At 49.8% G+C, this 22,412-nt stretch overlaps 5 protein-coding genes across 5 annotated transcripts; 1 reads left to right on the plus strand and 4 right to left on the minus strand.

Moving 5' to 3' along the window:
* Positions 1-116: 116 nt before the first annotated feature.
* Positions 117-2,665, plus strand: BKA55DRAFT_553559 (uncharacterized protein). The gene is made up of 2 exons (XM_046191536.1): positions 117-1,348; positions 1,405-2,665. Exons 1-2 carry the CDS (start codon positions 319-321, stop codon positions 2,391-2,393), a joined length of 2,019 nt encoding a protein of 672 aa, XP_046054696.1. The 5' UTR covers positions 117-318; the 3' UTR covers positions 2,394-2,665.
* Positions 2,666-2,996: 331 nt separating this feature from the next.
* On the minus strand, positions 2,997-5,882 carry BKA55DRAFT_500388 (uncharacterized protein; the record flags this gene model as incomplete). The annotated part of the gene is made up of 1 exon (XM_046186751.1): positions 2,997-5,882. The coding sequence occupies one exon, from the start codon at positions 5,880-5,882 to the stop codon at positions 2,997-2,999; it is 2,886 nt and encodes a 961-aa protein (XP_046054697.1).
* A 2,186-nt stretch (positions 5,883-8,068) lies between these two features.
* On the minus strand, positions 8,069-11,993 carry BKA55DRAFT_155504 (fungal-specific transcription factor domain-containing protein). Its single transcript, XM_046184962.1, has 5 exons — positions 11,445-11,993; positions 11,335-11,363; positions 10,928-11,169; positions 10,171-10,688; positions 8,069-10,120 (listed from the first exon to the last, which is right to left on the minus strand). The coding sequence occupies exons 1-5, from the start codon at positions 11,682-11,684 to the stop codon at positions 8,483-8,485; spliced, it is 2,667 nt and encodes an 888-aa protein (XP_046054698.1). The 5' UTR covers positions 11,685-11,993; the 3' UTR covers positions 8,069-8,482.
* A 3,599-nt stretch (positions 11,994-15,592) lies between these two features.
* Positions 15,593-16,374, minus strand: BKA55DRAFT_533682 (uncharacterized protein; the record flags this gene model as incomplete). Its single annotated transcript, XM_046189506.1, has 2 exons — positions 15,593-15,683; positions 15,743-16,374. 2 exons carry the CDS (start codon positions 16,372-16,374, stop codon positions 15,593-15,595), a joined length of 723 nt encoding a protein of 240 aa, XP_046054699.1.
* Positions 16,375-18,553: 2,179 nt separating this feature from the next.
* On the minus strand, positions 18,554-21,138 carry BKA55DRAFT_589383 (uncharacterized protein; the record flags this gene model as incomplete). The annotated part of the gene is made up of 5 exons (XM_046194924.1): positions 18,554-19,501; positions 19,555-19,848; positions 19,892-20,322; positions 20,499-20,701; positions 20,783-21,138. 5 exons carry the CDS (start codon positions 21,136-21,138, stop codon positions 18,554-18,556), a joined length of 2,232 nt encoding a protein of 743 aa, XP_046054700.1.
* Between the last annotated feature and the right edge of the window lie 1,274 nt (positions 21,139-22,412).

The following is a 22,412-nucleotide window of genomic DNA, read 5'->3' on the forward strand; positions in this document are numbered from 1 at the left end:
TTACTCCACAGTTATCCAAGACCCTGTTGGACTCTTCGCACAGTATCAAGTACCAATTTCCAGCCGGCGTCTACAGTGCAGAAACAGTAATTGAAACACCGTCACAGACCCCGAAAAATCCATTTGCCCCTCCAAGAACAGTCATTATTCAGCGGGGCACAGAGTTCATCGGTGGACAGCCCTCTCAGATCAAACCAACTCAATTTTTACACAACATCAATAATATCCTGAGAGATATTGTAACTTGGAGCAGCGGTTCCTCGTATATTAGCTACTGAAGCGCACAAACCGAATACTACACTCTATAGCGACGTCAAAATGGTTCTGGCAAAGTCCAAGAACTCGGTCGGTTTGGGCAACGCCCTCATGAACGATCGCTTCGGTAAAGGCAAGGGAACCGACAGGAAGCGAACTTCTGCCATCACCAGGACAAACCACGCCACGGGCGAACAATATCTTGTCAACGAGAAGAAGGATGCTGCTTGGGTCAAGATGCGCTCCGTTACGGAGCAAGGCGATCTGGATGAGTTCCTGGCCACCGCCGAGTTGGCTGGTACCGATTTCACAGCCGAAAAGACCAACAATGTCAAGATTATCCATACAGACCAAAAGAACCCGTACCTTCTCTCGGCGCATGAGGAGAGAGACGTTCTTGGAAAGCACAAGCAGCATAAAGGTCGTTTAACTGTTCCCCGAAGGCCCGAGTGGGATTCTACAACAACACCTGAAGAACTGGACGCACGAGAGCGAGAGAATTTCCTTAACTGGAGACGCGGCTTGGCCGAGCTGCAAGAGAATAACGATCTTCTTATGACACCTTTTGAGCGAAACTTAGAGGTTTGGCGGCAGCTCTGGCGAGTTATTGAGCGATCGGATCTTATTGTCCAGATCGTCGATGCCAGAAACCCTCTCCTATTCCGTTCTGAGGATCTTGAGTCATATGTCAAGGCTGTTGATCCCAAGAAAGAGAACCTTCTCCTCATCAACAAGGCGGACATGATGACACCCAAACAGCGAAAGGCTTGGGCAAAGCACCTAAAGGAGGCTGGCATTGCATATCGCTTTTTCTCCGCTGAGCTGGCCAAGGCAGAGAACGAGGCGAGGGAGTTTGGCGATTCAGAAGATGAGTCGCCCGTCGGGCCTTCGTCAGAATCCGCCCAGGAGGAACAAGCAGAGGGTAGCGACCAACAAGAACAAGAAGGTGCTCCTCTGGCCCAAGACTTGGCGCCACAGAGTCAAATTGATATAGAGGCAAATGCGGCAGAGGAAGCCGACGATATTGACACACAGATTCTTACAGTTCAAGAGCTGGAAGACATCTTCTTGAAACATTCTCCCGCAGACGCAGGTGAGATACATCAAGAAAAGAAAACTCTCTGAAGAACTCAGCTAACCCATCAACAGGCTCGGATCACAAGCTGCAGGTTGGCTTAGTTGGTTATCCCAACGTTGGTAAATCCTCTACTATCAATGCTCTCATTGGTGCAAAGAAAGTTTCGGTCTCTTCAACTCCAGGAAAGACCAAGCACTTCCAGACCATTCACCTCAGTGAACGTGTGATCCTCTGCGATTGTCCTGGTCTCGTCTTCCCCAACTTTGCTACCACCAAGGCCGATCTTGTCTGTAACGGTGTTCTCCCCATCGACCAGCTTCGCGAGTTCCAGGGACCCGTGGGCCTCGTCACTCAGCGAATCCCTCAACCTTTCCTTGAGGCAATCTATGGTATTCATATCCGCACCCGAGCCATTGAGGAGGGGGGTACAGGAATCCCTACAGCTGCCGAGCTGCTCCGTGCATATGCGCGCGCCCGTGGTTTCCAAACCCAGGGTCTTGGTCAGCCTGATGAGTCCCGTGCTGCTCGGTATATCCTCAAGGACTACGTAAATGGTAAGCTGCTATTCGTTTCACCCCCTCCAGGAATTGAGGATGCGGCCGACTTCAACCGAGGGCTCTACGATGAAGAGCACCTCCCCGAGAAACGACGTGCTGCCCTAAGTGCCGCTATGGATCAGCTCTCACTCGTCGACCCAGCCAGCAGCGAACCCTTCCTTGCCATGGACGACGATGCTGTTGACCTTGCCTCGACCGTCGATGTTCCCCTCCCTGCCGGTCCAAAGTCCCAGAAGATCGACAAGGGTTTCTTCGGTCCTTCCAGTTCTCAAGGTCACGTTAGCCGACCTTTTAACTACCAATACTCAGAGCAGGGGAAGGAAGATCCTCTGGCGGGTAAACACCTGTCCGGTCGCAAAGCGCGCACAGTGGTCGCTCTCGAGAACGGCCTTGACCCCAAGGAGGTTCAAATGGCGTCAAGCAAGAAGCACTTTAAGGGTAACCCTAAGGGCGGAAAGGGTAAACGTCGCGCTGCCCGCAGAGCAGGAGACGACGATGATTGAGCTAAAAGAAAGGGAAAAGAGAAATCGGGAACTGAAAATCGGATACATTGGCATTGAGGAGGAACAAAAGGTGGGCTTCGGAAACCGGGTGCATTGGGTCTGGTAGAAAAGGATCTTATTATGGGTAGGGTTTAGGCCAAGTTATGATGATACTACACACGTTTTGACCATTACGGTCAGTTATGGAATTGAAATGAACTTCTGCTTTTTTTCGGCTTGGAATCGTTGTTAGATTTACGGCTCAGCATTGGTGGTTGCCAAAGTTAACTGGATGGCTTGATTGATATGTCGCGTTTCTTCTGACTCACGTATCTAAATAACTACGCTAAGATCTCATAACAAATAGGAAATATGGGTATTGACTGTCTACACTGTCCGCAGTTCGCCCTAAGAAAGACCGTGTCGTCCAAACAAAAGGAAAAATTCAAATGCTATGTCCATGTATGATGAGTCCCAGTGGTTCCCCAACTCCACAAAGCAAAAATTTGCCCCCCATGATAGTCGTTGTGGTGTGTTCAATGCTCAGGTTCATAGGTTCGTGGTCAAGTGCAAGTGTGTTGGCACAAGAGTAAAGGCTTCGTTGCTCGTGCTGGTATACCAGCTTCATCTGACACTTCCTCGTGATTCTCGGCCTCCTCTCGATTCTCGACCGCCTTTCGATTCCCGACGGTCCTCAGACTTGAGGAACAGTCGCTTCGTGCCACCAATTCTACCGAGCTCGCCAAATTGGCTGCTCGTTGATGGTAGTCGACTTCGCTCGCCGCTAGCGATTCTGACCTTTTCCTTGACACTTGCGACCCATGCTTTGTTCTCCTCACTCATCTCAACCTTTTTGCCTGTAGGCCCCGCAAGTCCAAGGAAAGAGCTCTCGTCTTCATTCCAATCAAGGTGAGAGTTGGACCGCGACCGGTTAAAGACTTCCGAAGGATCCTCCTCACCAAGTGCAGGGCCAAAGGCGTACGTTTTTGAATTCAGCCTAGGTGCTTCACTACCCACGGCACCAATGCTCCGTCGCGTCTTACGGACAGACAAAGGGGACATAGGAGACAATTCAACCGCAGATTGAGGTCGTCCATTTGGACTTGAGCCCATATTAGACCTTGACGCGCCAGGAGATTCTGGAAGAACCTCAACTTTGGCGTTGGTCGTAGCAGATCGGCGTTTGTGATGGCTAGCATACTCTTTGAGATATTCGCCTAGATCTGCCCAGCCGCCACCCACACGAACCATGACGCGTTCGCCCTGCTCGCCAACACAGCGAATGAACAATTTGATTGGAGCCTCACCGGACGACCGAGAAAGATGGTAGACCTTTATCTCGTGGTGGCCACGGTTTCGTACCCTCGTGTTCTTGGCAGGCGAAAGGGTGAATGAGGGCGTGCCAGCGCGGGATGAAAGATTTGAAGCGCTTCTTCGGAAAGGCTCGATGGAAGGCCTCTTTCTAATACGTGGCAGCTGCATATCCGGAGGATTCAGGTTGACTCTCGAAGACGAGTCATTAGTTAGCTTGATCTTGGCGGGTATCGAGTCAATGATCTGACTGATTTGTTGTTGCAGATGCTGATCGCCAACGCTACTGCGGCGGTCGAAAGTAGTAGGGTACTCAGCGATTGAAAATGAATCGTCAAAGTCTTCGTTGAACGAATCCTCAATTCGCATATTGGACATATCTAGATCATCGATGTTCCGATCTGGCAATAGAGGGCTATCCAGAGGTGCTAGAGAGGATTCCCGTGAACCCATAGGCAACATGGGTGGAGTACTGGGGGGACTAGCCTGGGTGTACTCCGCTTCGCGAATTCGGGTTCGAGGAATGTCAGGAGAAGCAGATACCTCGAGGGGGTCGCTAGATAGGCCGCCGAAATAGCTCGACGAAGGCTGAGTGACAGTAAGAGTCCGGGATGGATCAATCTTCTGCCTTGGAAGAGGAAAAGGTCGTAGGGGTGGTAATTCAGGAGAGATCTCCCGATCGAAATGGTGTGTGAAGCTATGATCAGGTGTTTCGGGGTACTGAGTTGACATTATCGAGAAGTTGAAGTCCTGCTCGATACTTGGTGTTGGTACTTGGGACTGGACTGGGACGACGTCTCTGGTGCCGTCAAAGGTGTCGTTCTCAGCCTCATAGGATTCGTCCACTTCTTCGATGGGGAGAAATGAAGGGCTCTCGGGCTCACTCTCCGATGATGGATCTCTCCTATACCACTCTGGTACAACTGTCTCAGACTCCGAAACGCCAGAAGGCACTCTAGCTTTCGTCGGTTCCGTAGCCGAGTTGTCGAGGCCAGTAACTGTCACTTTCTTGGGCGGTAGAAGCAACGGAATGGGCACAACACCAGCCCCAGCATTGACAGAGCTTTCATCGTCGTTATCAGATTCATCGTCAATCATACTGTCGACGAGTGTAGTAGACTTGTCAGCTGCTGTGTTTTGTTTCACTGGTGATGGAGAACGAGGAGGCTGCGATGGTTCGGGAGGAGCAGTCCTTTCAGTGTGTCTGATCTTCCTCTCACATACCACAACCCATTCACCATAGCTCGACTCTACAGCTTCCATTCGATCCAACCAATCACTGGGGAGCGTGTCAGGTAGTCCTTCCAAACAGTCCAGCATATAATCAAGCGATCGGCCAGGACGAACGATCAGTTCGCCGAGATGCCCCTTCATCACATCAAATGTATCTCTCGTAAGCGCCGAATCTTGCAAAGGAGTGTTGTCGTCTTTCTTGGGCGTGTCTTTTGTGGGGATAGAAATAGCCTTAAAGGCAGATTTAAGAGCAACTTCAGCTTCCTCAAGGGCAAGTAGAACAGTTGGTACGCGGCGCAGAGCGCAAAGTCGTAGGTTCCAAGTGTGTAGTAGGCGAGTCAACTTATCCAAGACGGGCAGCGCCTTCAGAACAATCGCAGTAATCACCGCAGTGTGGTCCTCCATGCGATTATAGCTGGAGCGCGATAGCTGACCGGCTCCAGTGAATTCGGCAAGTGGTGTACCTGGCCTGGATAAAGGAAGAATATGATGGTTGAGGACATGTATTTTAATGTCTTCGAGATCAAGATCTGACAAATCACGCTGAATTTGAGCCAGCCTCTGCTCGTATTTTGACACATCTCGAGCAAGCAAACTCCCCATCCACTGATCGTCACCGTCCCCTGGGACAGTAAGTTGCATTGATCTTCGTTTGCGCTCTTCGTCACTGGGCATTAGAAACCCAGCAGACCCCGACTCGGAGGGCCACGGCCAAGACTGAAGTTCCTCGAACCATCCCCAGATTGTGTATGACGCAAGGGCTGTGCGATTGATGAAATCTCGCTCGTTGGGGGAGGCATTGTCCAAGGACGTACGGAGGGCACCAGTGGCTGTGTTCAGCGCATCGACGACAGTAGCAGGGCCGAGATTCACAATAATATCTTCGGTAAGTTTATTCCTCGGAGCCGGTGAAGTGGCGGCGGGATCGCGCGCCTGCTTGGCGACTTGGGCATTGGAATCGGTCATGGTTATTATCCAGCAGACAGACAGGCTCGAATCGGGTGGATGGATCGTAGAATCATGATCTGTCTAGGAACCTGGGGACATGTCGATGGGGCGGGGATGAGTGGAGGTTTTGATGCCCATATCGAAGAAGATACGTCAGAAATTGTGTCGTCAGATAGGTCGCCGTCAGGTCGTAAAAGTCCTTGTGGTGTTTGCTAGTTAATGCGATCAGGTGGAGCTTCTTTGTTCAAAGGGTGCAAGGTTTCATGCAGGTTAAGAGACCGCTTAGTTACGAATTAAAGAAGTGAAGCTGTGTGTGGCACAGAGTCGCGCAACTGAGGAAGCTCTTAGGCTCAAGGGAAAGGGAAAAAAGCAAGTTGAAAGTGGATCCGAAGAGGTAAGGAGTGACAAAGAGGGCCTTTGAAAGGCCACTCTGGGAGCTGAAAGGAACTGAAGCAATCGCCGATGGGAGATGGCGGTCAAAGAGTTGCGCAAAGAAGAGTTGAGTTTGACGTGGTTTGGGTTGACGTGTGAGGTTCTTGTGTGGGCCACGGTCGCGTTGCGTTTCGTTGCGGAGGCCTGTAATAAATGAGGTTTACACTGAATTGGCGGCAAGGATGGGGCTTGCGTAAATAGCTTGTCGTATTTAGCGCCCTAGTCAAATGAGTCCAAAACCACTGGTTCGTCACCCACGATTCGTGACCATGGATAAAGAGAAAAGGAAAGTCGGTTCAGTTGACCGGATGCCCTGTGCGCAATGTAGTGAAATAGAAACGCAGCTCAAACAAAGTATCGTCAATTTGACGTTGTTGGAACGCTGCAAGAGCTAGGCTGTTGGTTGGCACAATGGAACGGCCGGATCTGGACAAGATCTTGTTTAGAGAAACTGGTGAAAGTTTGGGAATCGAGTGAACAAAAGAATGCAAAACGGAATGCACAGTTGAGGTACGAAGATAAAGAAGATGGTGAGGATGAGCTTTGGAGCTGCGACCACTTTGCTTAAAGGGAGGGATATCAGTCAATGAAAGAGCAAACTCAGGGAAGATGAAGCGGCAGCGAAAGGTACAACGACAATTGACGGATCAGGTACAGTGCAAAGATGCCAAGAATACAAAGAATAATAACCATAGTCGCAAGATCTGAAGTCAAGGAAAAGAAGAGATGTTGGAGTGATGGTTTGTTGAGAGGCCTACGTTGTAAGGAAGAGAAAATGGGCTCTGGACCCTCGCTATAGGATCCATAGAGAGCTGTGCACCTAGTGTTTTCCCTCCAGGTACCAACCTGACTGATGCTGGAGACATCCATGTCTTCCGTTCAAGTAGGTACGGTAGGTACAGCTAAGGTAGTACCTAGAGGTAATCAAAGAGAAAAACCCTTCTTCTCGCTTGGTCTCGTTTTCGCCCCATAATCGCCTCCCTTTCCTCCACTCTCTAATATGAGGCCAAGACCTGGCTAACGAATTTGACTACCTACCTTACCTGGTAACGTTGACGGAAAGGAGATCTTCTTTATTCCATCGCAGGCTGGCCCATCAACCGTCAACGGTGATATTATTAGCTCGATTGCCCTGTACGACCAAGCCAGGGCATCGAATTAGATCGATTTTGCCCTTGTCAGTCTTCAATATCTTGAACCATCGTTGCTTCTGTTCCTGCATCTCACTACACGCCATCGTGAACATGTCTACGCAGCACCAAGACAAAAAAGGGGTGATTTGAATAGCCAGAGACATTTGAAATTATCTACCCATTCCTCTGATAGCCGTTCTTCACCAGGTCCCATCTGTTCTTGTCTTGCCTAAAGCCACAATCACCAGACCCCCGTCTCGTTCGTAGCTATCTGCCCTTGTTACCTGTCACCCTGTCAGCCATCGTGATGCTAGTTATTAATGTCAACAAATAGATTGCGCCATACCCAATCGTCCTGCAATTAATTGCCTACCACATTAAATTACATACTCCATTTCAAACTTCTCGCTTCATGTAGCCGACACCTATAATAACATCGCACTGTGAGGTTTATTGGTTCAACCTTGATACTTCTTGTTCTCAATATGCCCCCCTGCAAGTGTTTGTTATCTTGAGTTAAGAGGAAGGACAAGACAATCACATGCTTTCGCTAATATTGAATATAGCATAAAGATCTTCCCACTATCTAGGGCATCTGGGGGTTTTTGCAACTCGCTGATATGTAACTACGAATGCCACAACAGATACTCATGGTTCAAGTTGACTTTCGTGACTATTCAACTACGAAATATATACTTCAAGGTGACAAGAAAGACAAACAGCGACAACAAGTTTGAGCCCCTGGAGGCGTCCCTTTCCTGTCTGTAGGTGATATCAAACGCCAAAAATCAATGTGTCTTCATCAACATTCATGCCAAGCGTTGCTTTTTGATGTCCTTGGAAACATTAAATCATATCCCTCCAGAAAGAAAAAAACAATATCCGCCGTCCCATTCCAAAACATAATGCGCCACGTGGAGCAACAGTCTAAACGCCCTGTCTCGAATGCAGACATATACCAGGTAACACGAAAGTTAAACAAATGCAAGACTCCGTCCAATCGATCATTCAGCCAAAATTGTGCTGTGATACGGAAGTTGAAGCATCTCGAAACTATGCCGGGGCAGGGATCTCGCGGTTCTCGGTTTGTCGGGCTGCATCGACCTCGGCATTAATAGCCCAGGTCAGCGCCTGTTCTGCGGACATAGTAGGCTCCTCAACGCCCAATACCCCGGCGATCAAATTATCGTCTTGATTGTTCACTCCCTCGGGAGGGAATTGCAGCCACTGGTCAACGTCAAAATCGGTTCCGGCCACAGCATTCCAGTCAAACTCGTCGTGGCCTTGCATGAAATCGAGATCCATGTTGCCAACATCCAATTGAATTTCCTCTGATCCAGCACTAACACTAGGCGTTAAACCAGCGGCGGGAGACTCCATCTCCGTCTGGGGTGGTGAGTTTGTGGGCATCTCCAGAGCTGCAGCGTTGACAGTGTTTGGCGGCATCATAGTTGGTGCTGCCACCGGCTGAAGCTCCTTTGGCTTCTCATTAAATAGCGACTCGGAAGCAGTCATGTATGGCGCATTCTCCGGTGGTGGGGTTTGAGCGCTGAACTCGATTGGTACCCGTTTCATCATGGCTAGAGTTGAAGGAGCAACGCTGGAGTTGATATCAATCGCAGCCTTTCGCAAAGCAGCATCAAGGAAACCAGTTGCGTAATCTGCAGCAGCATAAACCTCTCGGAGCTTCTCCATAACCCGCATACATTGGCGGAATCCTCGTGTGGCACGCTCCCGAGCCTGGGGTGTTGGGTTTTTCATCTCAAGAAGGTGGATGATCATTGCAGGCAGGATAACCGTGACACCAGTCGTAGGCAAGAATCGCTCCAATCGGTATTGGTGAAGCTCCGTAGCCATTCGGGTAATATGCATTGCAGCATCGCGAACCCGTAATCGAGACATATCTTGGACTTGTCGAGATGTTGTCGGGGCCTGAAGAGGTGACGATGGCAGGAACTGAGGTCGGTGTAGAGCCGAGATGGTAGTGTAGTATACCATGTGCAGGAGTGTCCTCTGAACAGCAATTGTAGATCGTCCGTCTTTAACATCCAAGGGTGTCAGGGTGCGGTACTGGCAACAGGCTGGTAGCGACTCAGCCCATGCCATGAGTTCGTGATCCACCTCGGTGACGCTCTCAACGTTATCTAACTGCTTGTTAGGGAAAAGCATCATAGTGCTGTTAGTAGTGTTTTCGGGCTTCATCTTATCCCGGATCAAAACTGAATACTGCGCCTTGAGCATGCGACTAATGCATACGCACAGCTGAGCCTTGGCAATGCACATGATAGCCAGCTCTCGCTGCATGTCGAGATTGCGAACCAATGCACAGCTAGGTGGGATAATGGTGTTGTTCTCAGGGAGAACCTCGATCTCAAAGTCGCTCTCCTCGAGCATGGGCACATCGAAATCTTCGTCCTTAATACGTGTGGGGCGTCTCATGCCGAGGGCGATGAGGCGGTCTCGCATGAAGCAAGACCACCATATCCGCTTCCAAAGTTTTTGTTTTGCTGGGGCCATGCTTGTGGATCCGGGATTTCGATGAAGACCGATAGTGTGTGCCAGTGAGATTGCTACACCCATCCAGTGCCATGTGTCTTTCTGGTCATCTGGCGTCTCATACCAATACGTCATCAAAAGCAGAGCTTGTACGAGGACAAGGCGATCTGACTCGTAATCAAAGTCGTAGAGTAACTATTGGCGGATTAGTTCAGCAAGTTCCACGTGGTTGGAGATTGACATACCCTTGTCTTTTGAAAGAAGGACTTGCGGGCTGCTTTTCGAGTGGTGTAACCACCCTCACGAAGGTACTTCATGTCGACAAAGGCTGACGCTGCGAACATGACAGCCTGGTACAGGAAGAGACTTGTCTGACCATTCTTGCCATCACGGCTGTTGATGATACCAAGAAAGTTGTTCAGGTCCATAAGCGGCATGTATGGGTGCACATATTCGACGTAAGCCTGAAGGAGTGCATTTTGTAGTGGCAGGGTGGGCACCGAGAGGGCGCCCTTGATCTTGAGATAATCGACATCTTCAGGCGCGATCTTATTCGGTAGAGGTCGTAAAAATGCAGGGAACTGAGGTGTTGGGGTGTCCTTCTCCTCGAGAGAACCGAGCAATTGAGTGTTACGCAAATTATCGAAGAACGCAGGGTCCGGGATGATGCTACCCCATGACGATCGATGTGCGCTAGATTCTATTGACTGGATCTTATTGAGTGAGCTGGAATCTCGGCGGTAGCCAGAGCGTTGATCTGGGTCTTGTGGTCAGCCATAGTTCGGTTCCCGCGCATTCCATCATCAACCGTCGTCAAATTTCCATGTGATCAGGCATGTAAGCACAGTGGAGTACATGAAGAAAGCGGGCCAGGGGCGGCTGAAAATGCGGAGAACGGAGCTGTTCCCCCAAAAAAGAAAGCCACTAGCCAATCGAGAGGGCTGGCTACGACGCACAAAATGAGGGTTGAAGTTGGAGGTGGAAAGTAGCGCAAAAACTTACATATCATGTGAGGCACATGGCTATCGAGGGCGGAACTATTCAGAAAAGTACTGGGTGCGTCAATGCTGCTGGTCGAAATGGCTGAGCCGCTGCTGGGACGTCGAAGGTCGGCTGTGCTCATGCCTACAGTCGCATTCTTGCTGGGACATGTGGGATTGCCATTACTGGCCGTCGTTTTGCAACGCAGTTGAGCTTCTGTGGAGACCGACTGGCCCGCCGTGCTGGCCGTATAAAGATTCTTCCTGCAGCGGCGGTTAGCAACGTAAACTCAACGTAATTTTTTCTCTGGGGCATTTTGCGTGACATGACGCTTTCGAGTGAGCTCCATTCATACCGGCAGCCGGTACAAGGGGCCAGGATGGAGTCGATCGGAACACGATGACCGGAAAACGTTGGGGATCACTTACTTTCGCCTGCGGCTTTCTTGGACAACGCACTGCTCAAATGTCAGTCACGCTCTAGAATTCATGGCGGGGGTTGATTGTGTTTGTCCAGAATCCAAGACCTGGAAGCGTACCTCAACATTGTCCCAGCGACAATTTCCGCAAGGGGCTCCTTCAACTACGTCGCATCGGACTTTTCGTGCTCGGCAGGACACGCAAGCACGGGCAGCGCGTCGCTTTGTGATCTTTTCCGGTTGCTCCGAGTCGCCAGAAGGTGAGGCTCTCTTCTTGCTGTTCTTTTCGTTGGAAGCCTTTGCTGAGGTTGCTGTGGGCGATGGCGGGGCGGCCGAGCCCTGTGAAGCTTCTGTTTGCATGGCTATGGTTGTTGTGAAGCTTGATCCCGTACGAGCTGAGTGGTTGTTGATCGACAACTTCAGTTATGGAAATTTCTGGTATGAGCTCGTGACTGAAATCCAACAAGTTCGTAATGCTGTCTGAATATCTTCGATATGGCGGTGTTAGGTCTTAGAAGATTGAAATTGGTGAGAGAGGGCAGTGGTCGTCGTTGAGATAAATCATTGAAAGGTTCGATTTGGCCAGATACAAGCGGTAGAGTGGAGAGTTCAGATTAAATTCAAAAGGTTTGAGTCGTTTGTCGTCGAGATTCAAATATGTCTATCGTAGCGTGGTTGTTGTCTTTTGTTTACCAAGAGATGAGTGGGAAGTAAGGTAGAAAAGACTGGAAGAGTGATGACAGGGACAGGCTGATGCTCAAATGTCGACCTCAATCTGAATTAGAGCGAATGCCTAATCCCCGTCGGAATGAGATAATCTGAGATGATTCACGATCAAAGAGGAACAGAGAGGCACACCAATAAGTCTTGTGCAAGTAGAAGTTTGAAGCCAAGGGGATGGAAATCCGGGGGACGGCAGGTGGGGGGTGCGGAAGGTTATTATATTCTCATCGCTAGTCTGGCTGAGAGCCATGTTAGTCACGGAGGGGACAAGAAGCAGTTTGATCGATGAGAGCAAGCACAAGCACGAAGGTAACCAAGTGGAGGAGGGCGTGTACGAGGCATTTGAGGGTCTTTGGGCGAGGGTGTCGATGGCGTTCGAGCGCCCAGGACAGGGCCCATCGAGGGTGGGCCTAACGAGTCCACAAGAAGAGCCTGGATGATGGGTAATTTAGCGCTGGTTGTTCCTCCTGAAAGCGGAGAGCTACTCCCAAGCTGGCAAGGCGTTCTAGCAGGGGACAAGTCTGGAGGTGGCACCCTGCGCCGTGACATTGGGGTGCGTGGATGTGGGGATTTATCGGTGACGATGCAGCGGCAAAGCTACGCAGGAGCAAAGGACAAGAAAATAGAGGTGAAAATTAACGTCAGTGTGTTGAATTTACGTTTGTGCGATAAGCCATGGGAACAGCATGTAACCATGTAATCGTGAGCTATACATGTGGGTTATTAACTTCTTATACAGCCAAGCATTTCATGTCTGGGCATTGAAGAAATCCTGTCACATCTGTCTGGGCACTTGTCACTTGACTTCTCTTGGCATCTACTAAACTTGGAATTACATTCATGCTTGACAATGTCCTACCACAGTATGTTGACCTGACAAACATCAACTCTAGGAGCTTCAATGCTGGATAGAACCCTTCAATTAATCAGGAGACGTTTAATTAATGTATAATTCTTTGTCCACTGCAATCCATTCGTCGAGTCTGGTTTTTTCTTCCCCTCCTTTCATTTTTATTTTCACTTTAATCAGCCACCAGGGCGTCGAGACCAGCCTCTTGGCGTTTGCGGGACCAGATGCAAGTCTCTTTCTTGAGCCATGCTCTCTTGGTCCGGGGTTAGCGTTTAAAATCTTGCCGGGTATGGGCGGACACGACCGGGGAAACCTGCATCTCGCGATTGATTCCTGCCATTATCCTCAACTATGTTTGGAAACTTATCATTGGTATTGGAGCTTCTCTTAATGCACTGCCCTCCATCATCCGGGGACTTAACTTGAGATAGATCGTCCACAACGCCTCCCACCTTGTGAGATGCCGGCTCCACGCGAGCACGGGCGCTGCCACACCGGCATTGAAGAGGCTGACAACTCTAAAGTTGGGAACAAGACACAATACCGATGGCGGCGAGATCGCCAGTATAACGCTTTACGTTGCCATGTATTGGCGATCTCTAGATTCAGCAATAATTCGAGGCCCTACAATCCGAGGGCATGGTAAGGTGACACTGACGACATTTGATTTGGGAGCGACACAAATACATCACATTGTTGTTATTATCTGCCAAGCAAAAGAAACAAGCAATTCAATTGATACATGTCCCAAGCCACCGTAAGACTTTTTGAGGTATTCTGACTCGAAAGGTGTTCAGCTACAGAAATATCATCATATTAATAAAACTTCTCCAAACTTTACCCCGACTTGGAGAGATATGTGAGTACAGTATGGTAGTACCCACATGCTGTCCCTCATCTTCGTGATGTGACTGTCTTTTTCCCCGTTCTCCCCACAATGAGTCTCAGGAAACTGGCCACGTAAGTGAGCCAATAGGTACTATAGCCCCAATGTCTCCCATATGTTGATTCCACATTTTGGACGAGCTAAGTTAGTCCAATAACCTCCCTGAGAAACAATTGACCAGAACTGACCTGAGCTGCCGTCCCCAGCATCCGTGCCAACTGCCCAATGTGTCTTTCCCGATCCCAACAGCGTTCCTCTCCCCACAGTTTGTCAGTGTAGTGTGGAGAAGCCAATCACCGATAGTCCTTGACCATCCTAATCGAGTCAGCCGCTCCAGAATCGACAGGGGTGGGTGTGAGCTTCGGAATCGGAAAGGTCGAATTGAATCGGCGTAGACATCACGAGGCGCTGCAAACGCAGAAATGCGGCCTGTTAAAGAACAAGAAAATAACCCTACCTACAGTATGATATCGATACTGTGCGTGCACCGACGCAACATTCGAATGATCACTAGTCTTCTCGTCATCCTTCCATTGCAATCTTTGATGGAATCAGCCCTCTCAACGTCGGGCTTCTACCCGTGCGGAGGAGGGTACCCCAGAGTTACCAGGGTTCTCATGGTTCACGAACAGCATGCCGTGGTCCTTGCCAAGTCCTCTTCTTTTGGAGCTGACCCACTTCTGGACCTGAATTATCCCCTCTCAAAAGCCTTGCCCATCATGAAGTTTATCAAAGCTTTTCCTAAAGGCCCCACCTTCTTGAAATTACTATTGTATAGATTCGTCCTCAGATCTGTTTGCAGTACTCAACGAGATGCGAGAGAATATTCAAGTAATATGTAGTCAAAAAAAAATATGACGCTCTTGTCAAACCCAAGAATATCAGATGGCGCTTGTCCCTTTGGTCCGGTATGGCAGGGATAAATCTGGGCACTCTCTCAGCCAATCAATTTGCATTGACTCCAACTACGTCAGGCATAATGGCCAATGACGGAGAATAGTCGGCTATGTTCGGCTATTCAAATGAACAGTCAAGATCCTTGGGTAGTTCTGTTGACGAATCATGAGGCTGTGAAATCTCTGTCGAAACTTCATTTCCACTTACAAGCAATGGCATACCAAAACGTCTGAGGGTGTGAGCGTGAGCATCCACGGAAGACCAACACCGCTACGAGTTCTTAATGGTGAAAGTTAACGGGTCGCTCCGGGTTGTCGAAGCTTAATATTTTGAAAGCGTTTTTCTTGTTCTGTCAATGTAATAGTCGGTGTGGGAGCAAACTCACTCAATATATTCAGTAGCCTAATGAGAATTGAATGTGAACCTTTTTAGAATTTTCGCAATTGTATAATTTCATGTATACATAGACAAGGAAAAAGCAAAGCAAATAATGCGACTTCCATCCCTCAACAGTTCTAACCGATGCTGCAGGTTTATGTCTTCTTGCAGATTTGCATGGATTGTGATGGCCAGCAAGGTGATCTATCTAAAATTAAAGAGGGCTGATGGAAGACACGGAACGAAAATTCCTCACTACACCACCTCATCTCATCTAATTCTTACACACCTTTTCTCACACCTTAGCTACAATATCTTGTCCTTCACCGTTTCGCCAAGGTCATGCGGGTGTTTTGTGCTCTGTGGGTACGGAGTATTAACTATTGAGTATTATTCTTGTGACCGCCTCGGATTCCAAGGTGAACATCCAGTTTGGGAGCAAGCTAGTAAAGGTGAGACGTCGGGGAATCTCCACATCATCGCGATGCAAATCAATCACCGAAGGTCAAGTCAGCCGCCAGCCTCAAGCGGAGTTCAACCCGCAGTGGATCCCCTTCCGGCCCCGGTGCCTCCGGCGCTGCGATCACCTCCCCCATCGGCCACAACCCGAGCCCACCGGTTACCACTGTGGAGGACTACTGTGAGCTAAGCTGGAAGGGGGGCGGGAAAAGACATCCGGCTAACCCTGCCTGGTCAAGTTGAGAGCCCCTCGATGTTTGAGCCATGAAGGCAGGAGGGGAGATCAAAATCCAATGAGAGCAGGCATTGGCCGCTTTTTTACTCTTCAACAGGTTGTTTGTACTTCTCCATGGGGTGTAAGTGGGTCTTGAGCCTCGTCGTGCATCGTGTAGTCTCGTGCCGGTCAAAGCCATCTTGATGCAGATGCAGTCCAGCCCAGGCAGGGGTTGGTTTTTTGAGATGACCGGCCCTGATGGTTGAGCTCTGGACCGGGTTTGATCGGTGGAATTCAACCCTCGATAAATACCGGTATTCCTCCGTAGGACTTTAGCATTTCTATCCCTCCGCATTGTTCCAGGAATCTGTGGTAAACGAGCTGAGGTGGTGGTGTGGCCGATCTCCCGCCCTGGACATGTTCCGTAAACCAAAATGTTGACAATCATGCCACCATTCGATGTATTCACTACGCACAGATGTGTAATGAGCCGAAGGACGTCGAATTCAGGTCCGGGATCAACAATGACAGCTTGGTCTAAGCACATCACTTCCGACCGATGACAGTAGGGAAAAAACGTTGGTCTCGTAGAATTCTCGGGACCCTCGGGCATTCTCTTGACATTCCCCAACAACCCATCCATAATCTAGAAGTGATACACCGCAATCCACGTCAAGTTTCGTGTTTCTCTGTGAGGAAATCCCCACTACGGAGGTTTTTTTTCCTTTCTCTCGGGCGGTTCATGCGTGATACGAACCAGGAACAGGCTTTATCATCGAAGCTGGAGTTGGTCTGGTCATTGATTGCACCATACATACGTAAATGATTAGTGAAGCGAGAGTTGACGAAGCACTGGCAAATATTTCGTTACACGGCTCAATAGGTACTCAGTTATCGCCAACTTCTTGTTCTCGGCGCTAGCACTTCTTGAAGTTGTGTTTCAAACCGTCATGTGTCCCTGAGTACAAGAGGCATGAAAACCAAGACTGCAGCGTAATTTCTTTGACACATAGTTAAGCAGAACTTTCACTATGATTATTTGTGTAAAAAGAAAACATCCCAGCTGTACCCATCAACCTACCGCGCCCTCCGCCGTCAGTATCGAAAACTGGATCCCGGGCCCGAGACGGACTCCACATACAACGATCCCAATGTACCTTGCCCACCACCGCAGATATAATCCCGTTGAAGAAGAAATCGCTACATGATATCAGAACACCAAGCCTTGTTCGAATACAAAACCCCTCCACCAACATTATCCGTTGCCCAATGGTACAGGGTACGTTTTCTATGACAGGAATATGTCTCATCCTCTGCCGCACCGCAGCCACGCGCCGTCGCACTGCATATTGTAGGCTCCCCCTGCTCGGCTTTGGCAAACGCCATCCCCGAACCTTCAGGCGAGCTTTGGCTCGGCTACCGACGTCCTGAAGCGGCTGCGGCTATCAACCGGCCTTGACGTCCTCTCATCTTACGACTTGACTTAGGTTGTGCGAGGGACAAAAACCACCTGCCCCCAACAAGTTGTAACCCTCCCTCACATTCACCTGCCTGTTTGTTACGATCACGATCCTGTCGCATTGCTCTGGGTCCAAGTGGTACCCTTGGCTTGCCTCAACTCTTCTTACAGCCCTCAATGTCTCCTTTTGGATATTCGACAGCCTCAGTTCCTATTATGCTCTCGGACATCAATTTGCGGGGAGGCCTAACGATCTCCCCAGCGTTCCAACAAGCTTGACGAACCAAAAAAAAGACAACAAACCTGAGTCTCCAGACATCCAGGCGATGTTTTCCAGATCCTCCTGGATCTCGCACCATCATTCATCCCTCTAATTAACAACAATAAGCTGGATCGACGCTACCCAAACACCGACTGGCAATCCAGGACATGGCAATCATATTAGAACTGATCGCTGGCCTGCTCCACGATGACATATACGCCTTTTCGGTCAGAGTCAAGAGACCGGAGCCCCGACATTCATGGAAAGGCATTGGTGAAACTCAGCAGCATTTCGCCAGGACCTAGTCCATCATGTTGAGTCAAGCAAAGCATGCCGAAGCTTTGGGCCTGTCGTGCTCCACCCCAAAATGACTGCATCTTTGGCACCCTCGCCGGATGCTTTTCAGTGCCGGTTCACGAAGCCCTGGAGCATTCAGTCTCTGGCGAGAGTTCTATCAAGCAACTACTTGCTTCGCCCACGCAACTCACACCGCGTTTTGTTCGCAATGGAAGACAAGTTGGCGATACATCGATGGATTTTTGTGGCCACCCCAGGACCTCACCTCGCAATTCTTCATCACTACTTGAGTCGCAATATCCAACAATCACATTACGGTCAACACATCAGAAGTCATTATGGTCAACAGAGCGAGGCAAGGTACGGTAAGGCTTCGTCGGATATGTTTCAAATATCTCATTGACTGGTATGTACAGTCTTCTTCCATCTCTTTTTTATTCTCGCCTCTATACCCATCCTATCTGGTTCATGCCAGATGTAAAACAAAATTAATAGCCGTTAACACGTCAAGCAGATTATGGAAAACAAAAAAGCCTCATCACGGAGGCTCGCTCAACAGAGTACTAAAGGCCACCGACTACAGCGTGTGGCATAAAATGACATAACAAGAGTTACCATAGCCGATCTTTGACATTGAAGTCTGGACAAAGCAGCTGGGGTTGGTATACTCAAGTCACTCAAATACCGCATTCATCCGCAAGTGCAATCCCGACGACGAGCACTTCATGGTCGAGATATGCATCTTGGCCCATTCCAACCCTTCAAATGACAATGCTTGCAAATCATACACAAGTGTGCACATGATTACAGATGCGTCTTAGCATCAGCAAAGCAAAGAGGGTTGTAGATACGCTGCTTGATGTAGGTGGTTAGGGCAACATCACCCCACTCCTCCCACTCAGCCCATTGAGACTCAGGAAGCTCAGAGACACCACCACGTCGAGCGGCCTTCATGACCTCACGAGCGACAATGACACTAGCATCACGGACACGCTCAATGCGGGGGTATATGAGGCCCTTATGAACCTCATCGGCATTTAGGGAGCCAGCCAGAGCAGCAGCAGAGGTGTAAACCATCTCGTCAGTAACACGAGAAGCCTTGGCCAGGATGGCACCGAGACCCAGACCAGGGAAAATGTAAACATTGTTGCCCTGGTTGGGGTGGTAGACAGTGTGGTGAGTTTCGTCACCAAACTTGGCCTTGACGGGGTTGAAGGGAGAGCCAGAAGCGAAGAGGACAGTGCCCTCGGTCCACTCGATAGCCTGCTCAAAAGTGCACTCAGCCTTCGTGAGAGGGTTGCTGAGAGGGAAGAGAATGGGACGGCGCTCAAGGCCACCCTCCTGAACAGAGTGCTTGAGAGCTCGCACAACAGGCTCAGTGAAGACGCCAAAGGTGGCAGTAAGACCAACCAGGGCACTGGGCTTGACGTACTCGATGACTTCTTCAAGAGTACGGTACTGCTGACCGTTGTTGTCAGTTCGAGCGAAGTACTTCTTGTGCTCGGCCAGGCGGTCACCACGGTCCTTAGTAACAAGACCCTTGGTATCGACAAGCCAGAACTTGTCACGGGCGGCAGCCTCACTCAATCCACGGCGAGTATAGTACTCGACGAGCTGCTTGGCAACACCGACACCAGCAGAGCCAGCACCCATGAAGACAAGACGCTGTTCCTCAATTGGAACACCAGACTGCTCAACGGCACCAATATATCCACCCAACACAACGGCACCAGTTCCCTGGATATCGTCGTTCTATCAAAATAATGTTAGCAACGGAGTTTCACCAAGTTCACCGGTTCACTTACGAAGCATCGGTATTGGTCTCGGTAACGGTCGAGATAACCAAAGGCCTTCTCACTGTCGAAATCCTCGAACTGAACAACCATGCTGGGGAAAACTTCGCGGGCAGCCTCCATAAACTCATCCATGAAAGCCTGCTGCTCAGGGTATGAAGGTCGCTTTTGTCGCAGACCCAGGTAGAAGGGGTCCTTCAGGTTCTCCTCGTTGTTGGTACCGCAGTCAAGAACAATGGGAAGGGTCTTGGAGGGGTGAATACCAGCAGCGCCAGTGTAAAGAGCAAGCTTTCCGATCTGGTGTTCCTGATTAGAAGAATTTCCATAAATGGGTTTGCAATTGACTTACAGAAATACCGACACCGTTGATACCGAGATCACCCAGACCAAGAATGCGAGAGCCATCGGTGACGACACAAATCTCAGGATCCTGGCAAGGCCAGTTTCGGAGCATAGCACGGATGGACTTTCGCTGCTTAATGGAGATGTACAGAGCCTCGGGGCGAGTGTAGATGCTCGAATATTGCAGGCAGACATCACCGATTGTGGGGGTATAGACGAGGGGCATGAGCTCTCGGATGTTATCGATGAGGAGGCGGTAGAAGAGGTCGGTATTTTGGTCCTTGAGGGTGGACAGGTAAAGATACTTGTCGATAGGTGTCTGACGGGTCTGAATCATCTTCATGGCTCGGGCGCACTGGGTCTCGAAGCTCTCCATGGTGTGGGGGAGGAGACCAGTGAGGTTCTTGGAGGCACGTTCCTCGGGTGTGAAGGCAAGTCCTGCACAAAGAATTGTCAGCAAGATGCTTCAAGGAAAGCATGATGGCTGGTGAAGAAAGGAATTTATGAGTAGTGATGGACACTTTCCATGACTACAAGTGATAGCAAGACCACTGGTACCATGGTGGTGACAACAAGTGTTGTCGCAGTTAACAAGGTGGAATCAGACGACTTACCCTTATTCCAGAGAGGTTCTCGGACAATTTGGTAGCCGGCAGCATTGGTCTCGTCAACGTATTCAGGTGTTCGGTCCTGCTTGACCTCGGCATAGTGGTCTTGGACGTAGCCACGGTGTTGATCAAGGGCGGCCATCTTGATTTCTTGTTCGATCTTGGAAAGGTCGACGGGGGACATTGGATTGGAATCTGTAAGTCTTCGTCTAGAAAGACATGGGGAGGTTAGATATAGTTATAGGTAACAGGAAGGAGGGGTCGGGAGGGACGGGAAGGGGGGTACACACGGTGATGATATTGTTGATGAGCGAGAAGGAGGCGTGGCAATTTCAGAGCTGGCGGTACTATGAGGAGACGAAGACGCCATGGACATAGACAATGAGAGATGGGGTGATGAGAACGGAAAGAAGGATGAATAGGAGAGCCTGGGGTTTGAGGGTCGAGGGCGGCGATTATTAGTAGTCGCCGTGAGGACAGCGGCTGGGGGAACAACAGTAGACGAGCGGGTGGAAGCACGGGTCAAAGTAGACGATGTCGCGGAGCGCAAGGGGCCACTAGCGAAGAAAAGTCGGTTTAAGACGTTTTGGGCGGAACCGGGTCCCGAAGGCGAGGCCACTGTCATGGTCGAGAGCGTTTGGCCCATGTTTGGGTTTGGGTATGGCAATGGTACCGTACCTCAGATGAGAAACTCGAAGAGATACCGGAGTATGGGGGAGAGAGAGCAGGGGTAAGCTCGGGGAACGGGGGTGCCTCTTGTTGGGTGGTGTAGGGCAGACAGGGCAGGGGAAATCAGTGAATGAATCAAGGGATTGTGATGCAAGAAATGTTGCGGCCGACGCTTATCTGATGCTGTGAGGTGTGTAAGAATGAGATTGTGAGTGCGTTTATGCAAATACTGCTGCTTGGCGTGTCTTGTCCTCGTAGGAAGGGGATATTAACTGCAACAGGCGCAGCACCAGCCAGTTTTTTGCGAAACCAAATCCAAAAATTTTGGGAGGTTGAGGACGACAATGACGGAGCAAGACGGATGGCAACGGACGGACAAAAAGCGGTTTCACTTTTTTCTCCAGAAATACGCCCTTGTCACCTTGAGAGTGGACTGTTAGCCATGTAATTCGGTACCAGTACACTACTAGGGCGCCAACGAAAAGTCTACGGCGCGACCGAGTAAACGTAGCAGATCCTTGCAGCTTTTCATTCGATGAGATAGATGGGTAGGGAGGGGATGAGGTAACCTCTGAAATACGGGAGACATGATGAGAATAGATCGTGGGTGTGAGCATAGCACGGGCGTGTAGCAAGCAACATCTCTCTCATGATTCGAATTCCTAACTCGAACTCGAACTGAACTGGATGATTTGAGCTTGACTTGAGGTCAACAGATCAACTGCAAGTACAGAACACCTGAGCTGGTATGGATGGGAAAACCGCATGGGGGAATTTTCTTTCTTGGGCATTGGGGCTGAAAGGTGAGTAGAGGGTGGGACCGGTGGAAGCACTAGCTGGGATCCCGCGTGGAACGCAGGAGGATTGGGGATATTCATGTATCGGGGGAACTAGCGGGTGACTTGTTGAAAGATGTATCTTTCCTCCTAGCCCTCTTTGGCTGTGACAGAAATCTGGCTGATACGTACCTTGCTGGGGAGATGGAACACCCTGGCTGCGGAAGCTACAGGTTGAGCTTCTGTCTTTTTTCCTCTTGAGGCAGGACTCTAACTCGCCAAATACTGGGGGAGCTTGGCAACTGTTTCGGTATTAGAAAGAGTCCCGAACATGACTTATTCAAACTTACCTCTATCTTTCCGTGTCTATGAGTCACTTGACTTTTGAATTAGGTTCTCTGCTTGGTGGCTTTGACTGTGGAGTAGAAGAACCCGTCTGCCTCTATGGACGTGCGGGTGGACGTGCGGGTGGACG

Source organism: Fusarium redolens, assembly GCF_020744475.1.
Source record: "Fusarium redolens strain MPI-CAGE-AT-0023 chromosome Unknown BKA55scaffold_2, whole genome shotgun sequence".
In the NCBI taxonomy this organism is placed as follows: domain Eukaryota; kingdom Fungi; phylum Ascomycota; class Sordariomycetes; order Hypocreales; family Nectriaceae; genus Fusarium; species Fusarium redolens.